General features: G+C 41.9%; 2 protein-coding genes across 4 annotated transcripts; both read right to left on the reverse strand.

Annotated features, from left to right (window-relative positions):
• Window positions 1-511: 511 nt before the first annotated feature.
• Window positions 512-3661, reverse strand: tigarb (TP53 induced glycolysis regulatory phosphatase b). Of its 2 annotated transcripts, none has more exons than XM_079183777.1 (6): window positions 3593-3661; window positions 3238-3275; window positions 2981-3102; window positions 2508-2585; window positions 2290-2400; window positions 512-1697 (listed from the first exon to the last, which is right to left on the reverse strand). In XM_079183777.1, the coding sequence occupies exons 1-6, from the start codon at window positions 3622-3624 to the stop codon at window positions 1263-1265; spliced, it is 816 nt and encodes a 271-aa protein (XP_079039903.1). In that variant the 5' UTR covers window positions 3625-3661; the 3' UTR covers window positions 512-1262. The 2 variants fall into 2 exon arrangements, with proteins under 2 accessions (XP_079039903.1, XP_079039902.1); XM_079183776.1 differs by having other exon boundaries at window positions 3198-3275; window positions 3593-3616.
• Window positions 3662-4307: 646 nt separating this feature from the next.
• LOC306713818 (G1/S-specific cyclin-D2-like) lies at window positions 4308-16714 on the reverse strand. 2 transcript variants are annotated; one of them, XM_079183659.1, is made up of 5 exons: window positions 16313-16714; window positions 15210-15425; window positions 12190-12349; window positions 9641-9786; window positions 4308-7417 (listed from the first exon to the last, which is right to left on the reverse strand). In XM_079183659.1, exons 1-5 carry the CDS (start codon window positions 16505-16507, stop codon window positions 7253-7255), a joined length of 882 nt encoding a protein of 293 aa, XP_079039785.1. In that variant the 5' UTR covers window positions 16508-16714; the 3' UTR covers window positions 4308-7252. The 2 variants fall into 2 exon arrangements, with proteins under 2 accessions (XP_079039785.1, XP_079039784.1); XM_079183658.1 differs by having other exon boundaries at window positions 9638-9786.
• Window positions 16715-20240: the final 3526 nt, after the last annotated feature.

The raw sequence follows: 20240 nt of genomic DNA on the forward strand, positions 1-20240 counted from the left end.
AAAGCTGTCAAATGTAGTGGAGTACAATATGGTTTCTGAATTGCAGTAGAGATACACGTGTTGTTTTTACCCAACCACTGGTTACAACAAATATATTTCACTTGTATATCAATATGTGGCTATGAGCACAATATGCACTATACATGCAGTTTGTAGGGATGACACAAACACTTTACAAATAATGTGTAAATCGCAGTGTTAGTATGTAACTAAGTACATTTACTAAAGTACTGTAGTAGAATTTTAAGGTACTTTAATCGGGTATTTCCAGTTTATGGTACTTTACACTTCTACTCTACATTTGACAGTTTCACTTACTAATAAATTATTATATATTCTTTTAATTGTAAGCCACCCAGCAGTATATAACGAAATTTAAATTAGCACCACCTTTACCTGCAACATTGAAGGCTAATTCTTAACTTATTAATGCATCAATAAGACAATAGTAAGATTTTGAATTTACTTCTCTCTACACAGTAGTATTACTACTACTTAAGTAAAAGGTCTGAATACTTTTCCCACCACTGCTACATATCAAGCTCTCCTTCCACTGTGTCCTGATATATTCTGTTGTGTATTTGAAGTGAATGTATTTTCAACAGGAAGCCTACAGTTTTTAAATTTTACGTCGCGGTATTAACATAAATAGATCATATGGTGCTTGAGATAATGAGGCCATGATGGGCTGAGAGGCTCAGTGGAGATTTAAAAAGTGACTCTAAAAATAGGAAGAAGAAAAACACATTGAACAATAAGGAGTTGGACGGTTTCACAGCATTTGTGTAAATAGCATCCTGTATTATTTTCAGTTATATATATATATCCGTGTATAAAACTCAAAGATTCAGTGTAAACACGTTGTATTGCACAAGTAAAATGAGCAGCATCTCAGGAGACGCATCAAATGCCACACGCACGGACATATTGACACGTTCAATAACACATTAAATAGTTCGGACTTTGGTATGACACGATAGAAGAGGTAATAACACAAGTCCTCACTGGCCTACAGTTGGGAGGATGATGAAACAGTTTGAATATACAGTACTGCACTTATTTAGACTTAGTCCACAGTAAAACACTATTGATTATTGAGCAAACATAATTTACCAGGTGCATTCAGCTCCCTGTGATAACTTTGAGGTCTTTGCCTCTTATTTCCCCTTTAGTCCTTATGATTACATCCATTAGAGACTGTGTACATGTGCACACAAACAATACATAAAACCCTTTTTCTTCTTCATTTCGTTCCCTTTGCACTACACGGCCACCGAGAGGTTTGCCAGGTGGTCCTTCCTGTTGGTAAAGACGCAGCGACAATCAGAGAGGACCGGGCCGCACTCGGACTGGCTCAGGGTGAAAATGAAGCGGCTGACGCCCGTGTTCGGAGAGGGTGAAAACAGCTGGGACATCTTCACCCCCGCAGGCAGAGAGCTCATCAAGTCCTCTACAAGGTGCTTGACGGCCACACGGATGTAAGCGCCGTGGGTCACGACCAGAGCGTGGACCGACACTCCCTGGAGGCCATCGTCAGCCGAGCCAACGGCGGCGACGCCCGAGGCAGCAGCTTCGGTCCCGTTTGCTGCGTCTCCGGCATCTGATGCTCCCGCAGAGGCATCCGGTCCTGACCAGCAGTGTTCGTCCGACATTTGCTTGAAAAGGACTTTGAGGAATTTTTTGAATCGCAGCTTCACCTACAAGCAAGGTGACAGTGAGCCAGAGCAGGTTTGAGAGCGTGAATCAACGGTCAGCCAATGACAGAGTCTCCTTTTGCCAGCTACGGTTTTCTTTAAATCATTCTGTCCTTGTACATACTGTATATAAATAAATAAAAATGTATGAACAAAATCTGCAACTATTTTGATAATTGCTTTCAGGAAGTTTTCAAGCACAAGTGCTCAAAATCTTCTGGTCGCAGCTCCTCGGTGTGAGGATTTACCTTTTTTATGTTTTCTATCATTAAAAAGGAAAAAACTAAATATTTAAAAAGAAATCGGTCCATGTATTTAAGAAGCACTAAATATAATTACCCACACAACGCTACCCAGATCATCTGGTTCGCATCAATTAGCCTTGTGTTTTCCAAATATTAAACACACAATAGTTTAAAAAGTCAACTACATTAACTTTTGCAACACTTATCTGTCCTCAGACTGAGTTTTAAATGCAATATTCAAAATGGGCACTACGTGGCACTGTTGCACAAGCAATACTCTCTTGACGTGGCTGTTTTCAACTTCTTAACAATCAGTTTCCAAATGATAACTCCTGACGTGTCTGACTCACCTGGTCTAAAGTCTCTCCTCCTGGAGGGGTGTAGTCACGGCATGACTGGCCAGCGGCGTTGGCCATGTTCTTCAGATTATCTTTGTGACGTCCCTCAGCGACGCCAAAACCCTGCATTAACAAGAAAACCACAAATCAGAGCTCAGTAAAGACACTGCTGTAGTCATACATTTAAAAACTTGAATATTTGGACGCAGTATAAAGACAACCGATCGTACCCTCTCTCTGAGTAACGGCTCCAAAACCATCGCCGTGCCAGAACAGTGAGTGTTGTTCTTCAGAATTATTTCAGCTGTCTGTTGGAGGAAACACAATCTGGAAATGACTGACTCAACACATTTAAAAGTGCCAAAAAAACCCAAAATGTTCATCAATACACCGTCAGCATCTGTGAGTCAAAGACCACAGAGATGTGCATGTTCACACAACTATTTCACAAAGTTCTTTATATGCATCCTGTTTTTCCCTTTTCCTTCACAATCAGGAGAAAACAATAGTGACATTTTACTGGTTTAACAGGACGATACAATATCGTAAGACTACTCCTTTTAACGTGCCGACAACGCTACATAATTGTGGGAATGATCTGATCCCATCTCAGTGTATTATGGTCTGTGTATAGCCTCTATGTAGGTGACAGGGGAGGGGTGCAGTGATTTGTCCCTCAATCTGCGTGTGAAGTCGGATTTACCTGTACAGCTCGTTGGAGGTTACTGGCAAACACATTGTTGAACGTGATGTCTCTGAGGTATCTTCCTACGGCGTCACCCTGCACAAGACCCGTCTCTGACAAGGGTGTGTCCACACCTTGACCTGGAAGACAGACACCATCTCAGTTAGTGTTAATCAAGCGTATTAACGTGTTAGTTTGTATGAATGCGTCTAACAGCTGATGCTCTAACACCCACGTGTGATCAGATCCGTGTAGTCAGATCTGAGACAACATACCTTGCAGCAGCTTGTCCCTGTTGTACTGTGTTTCCCCACTGTGTGAAAACATAGCAATGTCATTGAATTAGATGAACCACATTACGGTATTTCACCGGTGACAAGATAGTAATCATGTGTTTAAATACAAAGCGAGGTTAGTTAAGAAGACTGAAACACAACGCACACGTTAGCTACGTTATTGAACTCGTTTTACTGTTAACTAGCTGCTCACTTCAGCCGCCATTGCTTTAATACCCAAATGTCAGGACATAACGCTACTACTCTGTAGAACACAGTCACATTATCAGTTCATTCATGTCCGTGTCCTCCGGGAATATAAAAGGGAAATGAACCCTTAAAAACGATCACTTACTGTCGGACAAGCGTTAAACTGAACGTAAACATTCTCCACGGCTGCTTCTGTGCTACGTTCTTCCGGGTTGGTTCAGCCGCAATATGTCACGTGGCCTTCTGCGTCATGACGCAAATCAAATCGCATTGCAGGGCTGCGTAAAGATTAAACCTAACATTACAAACAAAGCTATGTAGTAAAATTGGTATACATTTGGTACACATTTTAACTTTTTAGTAAATCTTACATCTAACTTCTTTGTTATTCATTGGGCAAGTAAAATTAAGGTTATTTGCAAAAAAAAGTCTGCTTTCCTAAGCATTTCTTGGCATTGGGTTTATGTGTACAAATTAGTCCGTCCCATGTTAATAGTTGTGCTCGTTTTAGATGATTTAGAGTGTTTCACTGTCAACAGCTCTTCATATTCAATGGTATCTAAAGCTTGGACAAACTCTAATAAACAGAAATATTAGTAAAATCAAATACTGTGTGTTTTAAAATGTGTTTTTCAGATGCCAGCCTGTGCACCGATCTATATATAATTTTGAGGGCATTACCACTTGCTCTTTCATTCACTTGTCTATGTTTTTAGTTGTGTAGTCGTCCTCTAGTGGCATCATAAAGGTAAGGTCTCCCTTAAAACAACAATCCAGCAGAAATAACATTTATCCAGATGGGCAGACCTCAGTCTGTACACAGGAAGACAAACAAACCAGTCATGTGATTTTAGCCAATTTATTGAGGAGAAATTGAGGTACACTGTGTGGTTGCACATGGGGATAGTGGGAGAGGAGTTTAGAAAACCAACCACACTGAACAATGATAAAACATCCTCATGGTTTAAACTTTGACTAAATGGGTACCTCAAAAATCAACAATATTCCACTTTATTCCAATGAACCGATCTAAACATGCCAATGAAATTACAAATATTTTTTTTTGTCTTTCAAATACATGTATAACGTACAGTATGGGCTGTTTTTTTTTTTACCTAGATATATGAAACAACCTATTTTAATGTATAGGCACTTATAACTGCTCAGTGGAATCTGGCGGCAGACATTTCTTGATTTGAAGCATCGTTTAAAGCATCGTTCTTCCTCTCATCCAGACTGAAGAAAAAAAAAAAAGTGAAACCCGTCCAACAAATTCAGAATGAAAACAATGTGTGAGTGATGTGAAGTTTGATGAGGTAATGCGAGATGAGCTCTCGCTCTATCCATCCAAATTAACCTGAGGTACACAAACATTACAAAGAAGCAGCAAGAATATGGTAGAATATAAAAGATACAAATGAAACAATAAAAAGAATAAAACATGCTAATCAAAAAGATCGGCAAAAACAAGTACTTCCAGTCCCGCACCAAACGGTTACGTTCCCTCCAGTACACACAAAACAGAAAAGCAAAGACTTGTTACATATACAACATTTCATAATATAGCAGCACACAAGTGAATCAATATAAGGCATCTTTGTGTAAGACTGGAAAAACAAAAGCTTCATAGCAGCAAAAGAATGATGTGTATGATCCAATTGTCTCACTTTGGAATTATCTCTTTCAAATTATACACAAAACCTTTAAAAGCTTAAACATTTTTTCTGTTTGAAGCACTTTTTTTGGAAGAAAACATTTGGCTTTTTGCACAACAGAACATGCAAGAATACAATTTAGAAACTACATTTCTGTTCTAAAATGTAGTTACGATATTTTTTAGCAAGGGGAATTTGGTTACATACAGTCAAAAACGTTGACACAATGTAAACTCCTACTTACCCACGTCTACAAATGGAGAAAACTCATTTTAAAACTTCAGTTCAGAGAGCAGTTTACATAAAAAGAGCAAAAACATGGACACGGTATGTGTGTAACTCTTTGAAAGAACTGTTGGAAGGCTTTGGTTATGGATTCACAAAAATTCAAGTAAGGTTAAATAAACGCACTGAATCAAAAAAGAAAGTCTACAAGTGACTTGGTTTTCCATTTGCTGTGTTCACGCCACAAACACGCAAAGTCAATGCAAAGACACGAATAGAGCGAGAAAGAGTCGAGATTCTCCTCCTGCTGTCACCGACCTTCAGACTTTGTTGAATCCGACATGGTGGTAAAAAGCCGTTTGTGGGCATTAATACGTAGTTAACTCTGCATGCTTTCTGCCATTGAATTACAGCACAATCTGCTGGGTTTCTTTTGTTCCTACAGCCGTAGTAAACCAGCCAATGAAGCTGCAGTTGCTATCCCGCAATCAAACTTTTGCGTTTGGCGTGAACACAGCATTAGTTTATATTCTATTATACCACAACACCGATTATTCTATGTCTTCTCACCTGTCGGGGCGTAGCTTTCAAGACAATGTGCGTTACCCCATGGGAATCCAGCCCAGAAAAAAAAAATCAAATCAAATAACTTACAGAAAAAAAAAAAAGTAAAAGGTCCTAACAACCCACTGAACTCTCCACAACCACCATCCCCTTACCGTTCTTAAGGAGTGTGTTTTTAAAAGTGCATCAATATTGTTCCAAGAAATGGAAATTGATAACCGGAGAAACTGCAGCACAACTAATCTGATCCCCTCCGGACATCACCAGGGATTCCTCCTCCTCCTGTGTGTCACTCAAGTAACGTGCAACTGCAGAAACATTACATAGCTTAAGTTAACTTCCTCGCCAAATCGCTGTCATTCATCAATCTACGCTTCTAGCATCCCACCCCCACACACTTTCCACATGCGTTTCTCACAAGAAAACCTTCAACCTGCTTCCATTTCCTCTCACAAACTTGCCAAATATCCTTTTCCTCTGGTAACATGACATCTACCTAGCTGAGGCATAAAATCGCCTGCAAACCATCTCCCAAACACTCGCTAACACGTAGGAGCTAGAACAAGAACAGAATAATTATAATAATGTCGCCTCGCTGAATTATAATACATGTACATGTCGTTCAGTTAGCATACTGTACTGGATTTGGCAGTGAATTCAAGACCGTAATAACCGACCTTGTCCTCTGTTGACTTTTAACAGAAGCCACTGCTCCGAACCACTCAAAGCCCCTCATGTCCTTCCTCTGTGAGCAGGCCCAGCCCACTCCTGGCCAGCATAAATAGTAAGCAGTGCTACAGGTGCACAGTTTGATAGATAGCGCTAGAGAGCAGCTAGCTCGCTAGCTCTGACTGGATATCAGCTTGGTTTGGATGCCATCTACTCAATCAGCATTACTATTATAGGAGTTTTCCTGCACAGGTGAATTGATAACTGCTCACTAAAGATGATAAAAGAGTAACATAACTAAATGCTAGCTAAATATACATTATTTATTTTTACTATGTTTTATCAAAAGAAATATGTATATTTCATAGAATTATGCTGTGTTTTTTTTTTTTCAAGTATGAAAATATATTCAAGTTTCCATTCTGGGAAACCTAAGGCACTATCAAGTTCTCAAGATGTTTTTTTTTTCTTTTTAAATAGTTGTTTGATTACATGTGGCCCGTACAAAAGGTGACAGTACACCCAACCGGGTATGAATGGGGCATAAAAAGGAGAAAAAACTAGAAATTTCTTATTTTCTAAAAGTTCATCGATTGTCACACCTTCGCCGATGTGGCGCAGATACTGGCAGCTCACGCCTCCCTCGCTCCAGTAAGTTCATTGGTAAACAGGCGTGAGTGATGTGTGCGAGTTCATAAGTTGACGTCACGTACATCTGTGGGGGTGCTGGACTGGTCTTGCTGCTCCCTCGCCTTGTTGCCAGCTCTGATGCCGGTCTCCTGCCGGTACTGCTGGCCCTGCTGCAGGCTGGTGGCCAGCACACGCTCTATTTGCTCCTGGCACGCCTTCAAACAATCCTGGAACAAAGCGGGGCAGACGTTGTTACACACACACACACACACACACACACACACATTACACCTATGCTATTGTTTAAATGCTTTTAGGACCTGGTAGTCTTTTGCACACCAACCGAACAATCCTCTAGACTCCAGGCTTATTTTCTTTATATTTGTCTTTTTTAACTATTCTTACTCTACAAGCATTTGTCAGCATAAATACAGCTTTACGTCTGACATTTTTACAAAGTATGAAGTTTAAACAGGCTCCTATAAAAACAAAAATGTGAAAAGGCTGTAAAAATAGTTTATTTTAAGAATAAATTAAAAAAATATATGAAATAAAACTAGAATCCAGTCTTTTTACATGTGAAATTAAGAGAATTTTATCCCAACTAAAAAAAAAAAAAAGTATGATCTACAGACAAATGAGAAACACTTTCAACTTAATTTCTCAATTTTTCACAAATAACGTTTTGTTCCTAAAAATGCAACATGCCCGCTGTATAGAGTGTTTAATCTGTGCACCTGTACGCAGACAGTAGCGTGCAAAGAACTGGTATTTTATGACGTTTGATGTGAAAGTTGTTTAACAGCTTTGGTCACATGCACGGCATACCAGCGGGGAATTATGTGCGTTGAGGTTGGTGGTCCTGTCTGCATCATGACCAGAACAATGGGTACCAGCAGGCTCCAATACCAACAACACAGGGCAGCGAGCTACATGGTGGGCACAGGAACCCTCTCTGACACGAGACCTGTGCATGTCTGAGGTGTGAATACAAGGGGAATGTGTGGGGGCACGGTTTCTAAATGACCTCTGTGATCTGGACTCCCTTCCTCCTACCCCCCCCCTTTGGGTTTACAGCACGGTCAGTCCCATGTGGAGGTCTAGAGGAAATGGCTTTGACCTACTGCACCCTGAACCTCTGAGTTTGGTGTAAAACAGAATATAGGACAGTGAGACCGGATGTTTTTGGACAACTTCTCTAGTGAAATGGGATCCTCGGTCTGTCCGTCTGCAGGTCTGTGTGGGAGATGTGGGAGGTCTGGCTCTCTGAGCCGGCTGCAGGACTCTTAAAAGAATGAGCCGAGGCTCGCAAAGAGGCCAACATTCCTTTGAAATGTACGGATAATTGGAACCCGATGGGCTGCAGTCGGGGCGCCTGTTGTGACGGCTGGGTTTTTTGCGGGGCCCGCGTCGCTGGGGCAACGTAACCACAAGCTAAGAGGCAAACCGTGTCGTTCCTGTGGCCCGTTGGCTGTGGTCCTTTTGGATTTCTATGGTTCTGAACTGCTCCTCTGCTGTAACAATGACCCACTGTGGCCATGAAAGCACACACACTGGGATAGATATGGTTTAAGTATTATGGTATGGAAATATGGTATAAGAACAAGCGATTGTTGTACGGCAGCAAAAGCGATTGATATGTCGAATCGGGCATTATTTTATACTTGGATTTATATTTATTATACTTTAAATTGTTTAATTCAAATCACCATAGAGATCCATTGTATCTAAATCTCAGCCAGTGTATGCAGTACACACACTAATTCATTATGTTTATTAGTGTACACTGATCAACTGTACATAATCTCATTACGACGGCATTTATAGTTTATTATGACTTACGCGTTACATTTATTGTTTTAAAGACACTGTATGATGTACAACTTCCATAAGCTAATGATTGCAAACTGACAAACTGTACAACAAGCTCATTAAGATGGCAAGTACAGTTTATGACTTAATATATTACATTAAAGTAATGAAGTAATAAATAAAGTCATCTGACAATGTTCTAAAGTGTTGTTGTGAGGACGACTTGGATAACTTTCTGTTTCTTCATCGGGATTTTGCTCTTGACTTCACTCGCGAACATATTCCTCCACCAGGAGGGGCACGCAGCTAAAGGGGGAGCCGTGCCGAGAAATTGCATGTGTCCTACCACAAGAATGCGGGCTCTGAGTTTTAAGAAGACATTCCCTCTGCCGCTGCTCTTTATAGCAGCAGTCTGGCTCCACAGCCAAGAGCTCTGGCTCTCCCTCTCTCGCTCTCCATGAAAAGTAAATAGCTTCAATCTGCCACTACTAAATTCATCTCTGTTTACTAAAGGGCCTTTTATGCTGCTGTCGTGCGATGTTGCAATGATTATTATTAACGATGCATTATTGTGCAGCACTAAAACTATGTTATTGCTTCTGGCAGGTATACATTTCCTTCCCCGTTGCACTCACCACCTCTGTGTTGGTGATCTTGGCCAGCAGGTCTGTCAGGTTGTCTCGACTCAGCCTCTGGTCACTGTGGTCCAGCTGCAGGCCACAGACCGCAGCCCCCATGCTGCCAGTGGCGATCATGGAAGGAGGGTTCATGGCGAGGCGGTCATCTGGCGAGGAAAGAGGATTAATGTGCAATTAGTCAGGCAGCAGCTTCAGGCTACAGTGACGTACGGAAATCACATTTGTAACCGTGACGCAAAGAGCTGCAGCACTTGATTCAATCCAGAGGAAGTATGAGCGATGCTAGAGAGGTGCAAACGTCTGAATCATCCCCCAGTATTCACGCTCCTCAGCTGAACCCGACTTTCCCACAGTGTGAATTTCAACAGACGTAGCCGCACGGTGTAACCTGTGTGGTTTCCTTCATAGAAACTTCAGCTCTGATTAGAAAAGCAGAGTAGGAATCCTCCCACTCGCTGCGCAATGAGTTTCAGGAACGACTCCCTCCGGTGCGTATCCGAGTCTAAAGGCTTAAGCGACAACAGGCCTGGATGGAGGAGGCGGAAGCGGAGGCAGCCATAGAGACTACACCTACGCAAATACTGAGCTGAAGCTGCTTTGGAACACCTCAGTTATTTTCATTTCATGGGAAAACCTGCAAGTATCTTATCGGACCATAAGGAGTCTGAAAGTTCCTCTTAAAACGTTTTCACAAAGCTGCTGAGAGAACATTTTTCCAGAGGAACCGAGAGAAGTCCAGAGTTTAGGGAAGGGGCGGGGCTGACCCCGTTTCTATGGCTGACATGTTTCATGAATGAACTTATTCACTATGTGATCGATGTTTGACCAATCACTGTCCACCACATAGGAGTGTGAGAAACAGATAGAACAGAGGCTGCGAGTGTGATTTTTTTCTTTTCTAGCTAACCTAACAAATCGGCCTAATCTACTTATTTATGGTTTGATGGATAACTCAACGGAGAAAGTCAAAGTTCATTCAATATGAATTGCAATGAACTCCGGCTTCTGTTAGTTCGATCGTCAAATAGCCTCGGATACCTCCTTCCTCCACAGCTTTCTCTAGCTCTCTTCTTGTGACAATTATTACGGTCAAATGTGCACCCTTATCCTCATTAAAATCATTTTGCATTCGCCTTTGAAAGTGGCTCTTCGGAGCAACTGTCAACACTCAAGACAGACTAAACATCACAGCGTAACCAAACTCTTACTGGATCGTTTCTATTCGTTGGTGAGCTTACTACCTTGCACACCATCAAAATATGCTTTTAAAAGTCTATTTACTTTGTATGCTTCTTCAAGCGGACTCGGTAAAGTTAGGACTAACACGCCAACAAAGCTATTACAACGCACAGCTTTCCTCTGGTCTCAGCACACGGACATGACCGATCTTAAAAAAAGGCAGAGACTTGGCTCACACAATCGTTAAAAGCTGCACGAGTCCAGCCCAGCACATAGACCTAGCCCGGAGCGAGCCAGTCGTGGTGGCCCAGCTTCTCCTCCAGGGGCCAGCTGTCCATAGGAGGAGCTCCTCCATCATAAGAATAACATCTCAACTCCATATAAAACTCCAAACATTTACATTACTGCATGACCACAGCAGGCCTCTCTCTTTTTTCCACTGCGGCTGCTTTGTGCTTGGATATAACCAGCTGCTTATGAATAGCAGAGGCGACCACTGAAACACACCCAAATATAAAAAAAGTGTGACACTAAAAATGTGCTAAACGGTGCATAACACTCATTGAAAGAGCTTATGGTTCCAATAACTAGTTTCTAGTAAACAAGAGCTTATTGTCCAGATCTGACCACCCTTAAAAGTGACTGCACTAATGTGACCTCCCTTTTCCTTCATTGCATTAGATGAAAAGTAGGTAGCAAATGAAAGGCAGCTTTGTGACAGAGCAGTGCTATACACTGCACCTAATACACATATATTATGTGCATTAGGTGATCCCGCAGTAGTGTTTTTGTCCAGGATATGAAAATATTAGAGGGATTCCTCATATAGGCAAAGAAATACCGTGAAAATTCCCCCAGGGAGAGGCCTAAGGGGGACATCTGAGTTTCTCTCCAGAGTTTATTTTGGACATGAGGCCGGGGTGGGAGGAGGAAGAAAGGATCACAGCCCCGACTTTTTAAACCTGGAAGCTTCCCTGTCAACAAACAACACAGGCTGAGTTCAGCTGCACCTGAGTCACACAGCGCTAGAGTACAGTATGATACAATCGCTATCGTGAATCATGTACATGGCTTATCCAAGCAGTGCATTGATATGATTTTTGCCACTTGGCAGAGAAATGTGGAAATGACCACTTTAAGCAGCTGTGAGGTAAAAGCCCCGCTACAGGCGGAGACTAGAACGTGGATAAGGCAGCCAGTAGAGTACGCCGAGAAAAGAAAAAGAGGTCACGGATGACTCACGATGGGAGAATGTTTGTGTGTGTGGGAATATTCTGCTGGATGTGGGAATCACAAGGCAGCAAAGTAAGCGTGAGAGTGAGCAAACAAAATCGGAAAAAGGCTCATGAGATGATCTGCAGCTGTGTTACCTGTGGCACAGAGGGCGATGAATGTCTGCGTGTGTTTGCGGACCATCGCCAGCTTGTCTTTGGGGAGGGGGAGCCTGCGTATGATGTGCTCTATAAAATCATTGGGGATGACCGAGGCCATGTTCCACTTCAACTTCCCCAGCACGACCAGCTCCCAGTCCTAAAAGACAGAGAAGATAGAAGTTGATTAAAAAAAAAAAGTGTCAGTCAGTTCAGTCTCTTGGCAGAGTCTCCTCAGTCTGAGGGTTAAATGGCGTGCTGCCATGCCTCCATTGACCGTGAAGAGAGATCAGAGCCCGTCCCTTTTCCCAGAGGAAATGGCTCTGTAAGAAGAGTAACATTTCTTCACTTTATCTCTCCTCGCTGTATCTTATTATCTGCGTGCCTTTCTCATTCCTCACATCCTTTGTGTTCATAAAGCCGGCATGTGACAAGCTTTGCCCTGCCAATGAGACAGCTAGCCCCTTCCTTCCTGTCACAAGCCTCAAACAGCTACAATGAGTTCGCTCTGCACAGGCAGCAGCACAGACTCTTCATACAGTCGGCTTTTGCAGCAGCAAGAAAGGTGTTTCATGATTGAATTTCCTGTGTGTTGAGTCAACTTTCACAATTCCGCATTTACTGTCTTAATGTTTCCCTGTTCCAGTATTTTATTTAGAAGGAGGATGCAACTTAAGTATTTATGATAAAAGGCGTAACTGACCACATGCAGTTTGCGTTTTATGACCACAAAACCACAGGCCTGAAGAAATGTAAGCACAAACGTTGGTTAGAAAAGCACAGACAGAATGAGCAATCATATCAGAATGAATGAAACTCTACATGAGGAACATATTTGCACCCAAGCAACAAAAACCAGGGACACCAGCCAATCAAATGGCCTCTCCAGGGTTTCCATAAGTCTTGCTATGCCAATATATTTATGGGATTTTTCTTCAAACCTCCACAAGTAAAGACGAGAGACACACTATTAAATCTTGCTAAGCATTGTGAAGTAATGCATTCGCAAACTGCCATACACAGTTTCAAACAATTTCTACAGAAAGAATGTAAAGTCCTGATTCTATCTCTCTTTAAATCAAATTACAAAGTAACGGTCCTGCTGCAGTGAAGCATCAAAGTCGGCCTGTAAAGGTTTAGTTCCTCCTTTGCTCCGCCATGATGTCATGTATTGTCACTTCACAGTTTGAAGACAATGGTGTCGGACACATGCAGAGGACTTATCAGTCATTCATTATGATTTCAGATTATCTGTTACCCATAAGAACACGACAGCTCATCACATACTTTCACACCTATATGTGCCAGCAATTAAGGGAAAGACGAGGCTGATTAAAAGACTAATTGAAGTGTATAAAAAGTTATGATTACATCTATGAACAGTGAAACTGTGCAGTAAAAGCAGCTAAACTGGTTGACTGTACTAATGGGACATTTTCACACTGATGAATTCCACTCCTCACTTGCTCTACAGAGAAGTTTCCCCGAAAAAGCAAACGTAGTAAACACTGAAACCCCAAAGCCGACAGGGACAGTCCCCCCCTTCACCAAACGCGTATTTGTCATCTGAAATGTCAGCCATCATTCACATTTAGGTGGGTTTCCTGCACATAACCTGCCACACACACGCTTGCATTTAACCTATTTTAGCCCTTGCGGAGATTGTTGACTGTGAGATGAACGAGGCGGAGGTTTGCTGTCGGAGCGTGCACTTCCCCCCCCCCGACACAACCACCCCTCCACCCCCTTGAGCTTGTCTCCTCCAGCTGAAGCCCCAGTAGCAGACTGTTCATTACAAGGAAGAGCTGCAACGTCTTTGACCGACTCTTAAGGCCTTCTCTGCACATCCTGTCAGGATATCCAGGAATCTGGAGCCTAACGACAATATGGAGCATCAAATGGGACGAATGTCATTTCCCTCAATAGCCGCAGGCCACACAGGAGGAGGTATCGACAGCATGTGGAGCCGTTTGGTTTAAATTAAAGAAGCTAACTGTAAAATGCCAAACATGACCTGGTCAAAGCTTCTCAAATGAGAGGATATGCCGCTTTTCTTTAAGGCTGCAACTAATGATCACTTTCTCAACTGTTTTAACGTAGTTAATGGCGATAAAGTGAAAAACGACTATTGTACGTTTTTAATCCATCATTTTTTATCTTAAAATTGTTTCTTATTTTGGTCGACTAATGATCTCAGCTCTGTTTCTTTTCGTCTTAGCTCTGTGACAGTAAACTGATTTCAGAATCATGGAAACACCTACTGTACAGGTCCATTGCAACTGAGCAAATTTAACCTGCTGATGAGGACCATGTGTTACGGTAGAAAGCTCCAGAACAAGGTTGTACGTGGACCTTGAGTGCAAATTGTTTAGTCAACTTAATATCTTTGGTTTATGAACTATTGATCGGGCAAAACAAGCAATTTTAAGAAGTCAACCTGGGCGTTTGAAAACGCTGATGGCTATTTTACACAATGTTCTTACATTTTATAGAACAATTGATGAATCAATAAAACCATTGATAATGAAAATGATAGTTTCAGCACTAATGTGCTGGCTACTTTACTGTACAAACAACAGCTCAGCAAGTTTGTGTTGAACACTCTGGTTCATTAAATCAGCCTCAAGTTGGTAAGAAAGAATTAAAAGTATTCCTGTAAACATAAAGAAATATACTCTTCTTGTTTAACACTCCTATCGAAGTGTGGAGGTAAGACTAAAGAGCACTTTGGCTGATTCTTTAGTATAAACCCTCATACAGTATCTATTTGAAATACAGAGCAAGTCCATGAACTGCAAGATATTTAAATTCTATACTGCATAACTAGCACTAGATGGCATCACTGGTCTCTTCAGCCCACAGTGGATCCAAAGAAAGGATCTGGCAAATATAAGGCAAATGGGATACTTCCTGTGAAACCAATAGAGCCATTAGCGTTACAAAATCATCCCAAAAAATATGACACTGCATTTGTTATGTACTCATGAATGAATGGGGCCTTTGAAACGTCCGGTGCTTACCAGCAGTTCCCGTGGCGTGATGGAGTTGTCTGTGTACATGCAGAGTTTTTCTGCTGACAGCGGCCTGCAGTCCTTTAACTTGGAGGCCAGGAATATGCACACAGCTCCCAGAAGCTGCAAATAACTCTTTCTTGTGGGCATCACCGCTAAAAATCGGTCCAAATAATTAATGGCTAAAGGGAAGACATCTTCATTACTCTTCTCCTCTTCACACACCTAAAATGAGACAAAAATGAAACAGAAAAAAATAGGTTGTTAGTAAAATAATAAAGAATATAAAAGAAAAGTAGCCTGTAGAGGTAGTATTTTTGCTTTGCAGCAGAGGAGCAGTTAATGGTGGGGGTTGTTTTTGCTGAAGAATGTGATTTTTCCATGCCAGTCTTGTCTTAAGGTTAAAGGTTAAATCACTAATTTTCATAGCACATAGCAAAGTCAGGGCAAGGCAGAAACAAATTAGTTCAATAGGAAGTCGTTCAGCAAAACGTCGCCATTAAACTCCTCTTCCTTGTTGAGGCTCGATGTCTTTAAAAAATATTTAAAAATAAAAATGTACCATCTAGGTACTTTAAAACGTGTGCACAATGTTAAGAAATGATGTTAAAATAGTTTCCGACGGTTGAAAAACATATATATTTTGCGGACATTTGGTTATTTCACCTTCAAACGAGAAAGTGGTTCTGCATGCACGTTGCCAGCCCAAAGCCTAAGAGCACGAGCCATTTCAAAAAATTAATAATAATTATTCAAAAAGGGGAACTGTCGGTTTTTCGACTATGTAAATTAAGATTAACTTCCCCTCTCGCGCCTGAGCTAGCTAGTTAGCAAAAAACCGCATATTTGGAGCTGTTAAGCAAAGTAAATATCTAGCTAAACTATTTCTTTGAAGCTGAATTTTCTTCGTGGAATTTCCGACTCTCCCACGCCTTTCGTGAGTCATTCTCATTCAATTGTCAAATAGGTTACCGTCCCCTGACAACTCTCTACAGACTAAAACTCTCAGTTTATGAGCCGAGAATATGTGTGTCAACATGCAAAACAAATAAAAAGCATACATTAGCGGAAGCAGTTAGGTTAGCACATCAATGCATAAAATGCCCACAAACCTCGTGCATCCAACCTGCAACCATTCGTCTCATATAAGGCTGAATATCCTTCTGGACCCGCTGGAAGTAAGAGCATTGAGGTAAAAACCTGTCCTCAATTGTTAATAAACTTTGCAAAACTCTGTCATCATAGAGGATGTTTGGGTCAGGCTGGGCTCTCACGACTATGTCCGACTCCAGGCAATACAGCTCCATGACTCGGCGCCCCTTCTCCCCCCCTCCACTTTTTTTGTTGCTTTTTTTTTGGCTAAATAATACAAATAAAAAATAAATATTGTCACAATGTTGACGATAGCGGACAGCAGCAGCAGGAGGAGGAGGAGGAGGAGGAGGAGGAGAAGTGCCCAGAGTGAAGCATGAGGCTGAGACTGCTGGGTTTGCTCCAGTCCTGCTGCCTCTGAGTTTTGCTTCTTCTTCTGCGGCTGCCTGCTCGGAGTCAAACCGGACGCAACGAGGAAGACAACATCCGGAGACGGCTTTCAAAATAAAAGCAGCGGCGGAACCAACCCTTCCTTTCTAACTGCTGCTCTTCTTGGAACTGCTCGCTTGGTTTCCGGTCTCGCTTTAGAGTCTTAACAATACTTTGAAAGAGGCAGACACGCGGACTGTGACGTAGGTCTCATCTGCTTCCCTACTTCCTACAACCTACTTCTGTGGTGCCTTTAGATGCCTCTGCATGAAATATAGTTTAACGACAGAGTAGATAAATATAGTCAAGATGTTAGAGAGTATTAGGTAGTTGCTTATTATAGAAATCAAATTCAATAGCAAGTTTGTGCAGCATTATCATCATAATAGAAAAGTAACAACTAATGTTAGATTAGATTACTTTAATTTAATTTCTGATTTCTTTTGTTGTGTTTTTATTTAAGTGATAGAAAAATACAACATAAATCCTAATCCTGTGCCGGTAAAATTGAAAAACCCAGTTTGTTGTCATTTTGCCGACAAAGGAAATAAAACATTGACAATTAAAACTTAGTTTAGTTGATGACATTTATTTGCCAGGGAATGTACAAAAAAAGAAGAGACCATTGTACCAGATTTAGTGGGTTAAATCACTATATACATCATGCAATATTAATGGCAAAACTTGTGTTTAGGTTATTGTAAAAAGGCAGCATAGCAATGAATATCAACAAGAGCATTGCTGTATGGAAATCATAGACTGTTTACATTATCGTATACAGTTTATGGTACAAATCAGCACTTTGCACTGTCTGCCAACAGGCCTGCATATCTCCAACCCAGATGGCCCGACATAGCTACTGTATGTAGCAAATTACAGAACCCCTTGTTAATGTCTGCAGAGAAGTTCATACATGCAGACACCAGTAACCACTGCTAGCTTGCAGGTCCTCTGCATTCAAATGATCTCCTACTTTGATCATGAAATAACTCTCATTCAACTCACACAGGGTTTCCAAGGCATTTCTTTTACAGCTGCAAATGTGCTGTATATTTATTAGTTGTACAGGCTTTTTTCTCATTGATGTTATTGTCATTTTGAACACTTGACTTTCACTCTCACAATGTTTCCAAGTCATACATTTACAGCTGCAAATGTGCATGTGCTCTGTTGTACAATAAGCCTTTTTTTTCTCATTGATTGCATTCTTATTTTGAACACTTGAAGGAGGAAAATTACAGTATGTCACAAGATAAATCATATTTAAAGTGAGTGGAAAGTTAGCTGGATTACTCAGATGTCTCCAAGCTAGCTAAGCTTCATTCTAGTTAGCTGTATTGGTCCACATACAGACTATCACCTGCAAAGTGAAGTTATTGTATTATTTTCACAGAGTCACAGTTTCTTAACTGAACTCAACTTTTGATTTAATTCAGTCCACAACCTCTATGAAACCACTGGTGCTTTTAATGAGATCATAGTCCTGCCACATGAGCTGGGATCCGTGGGACACATTGTGATGTTGCACACATCCGTATGGCGAAGGGTGTGGACGGCATGTTGATCCCTTTCCAGGGAAACATTTCCCATAACGGAAGTCCTTTGGCAAGTATGATGAAGGACATGTAAATCTGCAGAGAGTGCTTGTGGTTAACAGGATGCCTAAACGTTGTTATTTTGTCCTTCAGGATCTAATATAAAAAAGGTAATCTTGTAATAGAAGAGGAAGACATGAGGTATTTAACTCCCTATCAAGTTTGATCTCTGATGGCCATTTCACTTTCGTGTGTTTTCTCTGTGCAGCTGTAAGTGCTAAATTCACAACCAAAGGCATCATAACATGCACAAGTAAACTTTTTACACGTCTAAATTTGCTGCTTCCGATCTTGTGTGAGCATATTTACTGTCAGTTCAGCAGAATGACAGGAGCTGAGCTGAACCACTTCTCGTTGGAACGACTTCACAAACTTCCCCCTTTCACAGTCGCTACCGAAGAGCTGAATGAGATATGGGGTTTCATTGAGAGAAAAAAAGCACTGTGGAGCTATTATGAGAGCGGACTGTGAAGTGAGAGTGGGAACCGTCTCGGAGGGAATGTCAAGGTTAGCAAGATTAGTTCTACTTCAAAGGAGGGGGTGTATATTTGAGAAGATTCCTCTCAAAATTGAGATTTCACGTCGGAGGGTTATCCCTTAGTCGGTTCATGGAGGGGCTGACAAATCCCTGGGTCCTTGTTTTTGTCCAAAAAGGGTCTCTCCATAAGAGGCCAAAGAAGCCTCCCATACCAGACATTCAAAGCCCGACACTTGAGGGAAACAGAGGTGTTAGCCGGATAAAGCAGCCTTACCCTGTTGCTGCTGTTTGTGCATGTGTCCTATGATAACACATGTCAGCCGCTATCACACACTCCGAGCTGCACAGAGGTAGGAGCGCTCGAAGCCCTGGGAAAACGTGGAGGAGCGTGAAATCACCTTGATCCAAAGATTCCTGCTGCATACCAGTCCACTGAACCCACCAGAGCACTGGGGCCCGGAGATGGGCAGACCGCCACAGATCAAGAGAAAGAGACACAAACAGAGAAAGAGAGAAGAGGTGGAGGGTGATTGTCAAGATCTTTAATCCCAGAGATTGTTTCGAAGCTTAACATCATCTTATGTGTTTCCTGTGCAAGCCGCTCAATGAGGGAGGCCTCCCTCAGATATAAACACAGGATTTACTTTTACATGCCAGTTTCAGAGCCGGGCTTGATTACAGGTTGCCCATGTGCTTTGAGTCAAGCCGGCTGTTTGACTTAACTGACGGTAGAGAAGAGGATGCTATGGCTGGAATGCTGTGGTGTGAACAGCGGCGAACACTCCTCCCAGCGCCGAGTGATGGCTGGTGTAGCTCAGCCAGTAGAGTCGATAAAGTGGCTTCTGTCTGTCACGTGGTTGCATACTATATGCATTCACATCAACTGATTACACCCCACTGGAAGTGAATTAAACACCCGTTCCCAAACATGAAAAGTAGGCGACATAAATGTTCATGCATAGTCGCGTGTCCTGGCTCTTTCACATGCTATTCTGGTCGGGCTATCAGCAGCGTGGAGCAGGCCTCTATCGCAAACGTCACACATCAAAGCCAGCCTTTCACAGCCACTCACTGCAGCGTGGCGGAGGGGAAAAGAAGGTGCTTTCCAGGAGAAGTTCGACAAATCATGTGCAGGACCTGTGAAATAACTGTTTGGAGCAACGCTGCTCCCAACAGTGGCTGTGGTTGTCTCTACCCACCATCTCATAATTATATTTTATTTGATGTGTAAATCCCACTTCCTTAATGCTTGAGTAAACCCCGGCCATCAAGCCATGAACTGTGATTGGAGGCCTTGTGGTGCAACCAGCTAATTTGCGCTCAACTACGCAGCGAGATTAGAAAACAAATGGAGCGTCGTCAAATCAGCACAGGAAAAAGAGGGTGTTTTCCACACAGTGTCTTAGGAATGTTTTGGCTAAACTGAAAGCCATCATTCAGACTGAA

The sequence above is a fragment of the Pholis gunnellus genome, assembly GCF_910591455.1.
Source record: "Pholis gunnellus genome assembly, chromosome: 22".
NCBI classification, from domain to species: Eukaryota; Metazoa; Chordata; class Actinopteri; order Perciformes; family Pholidae; genus Pholis; species Pholis gunnellus.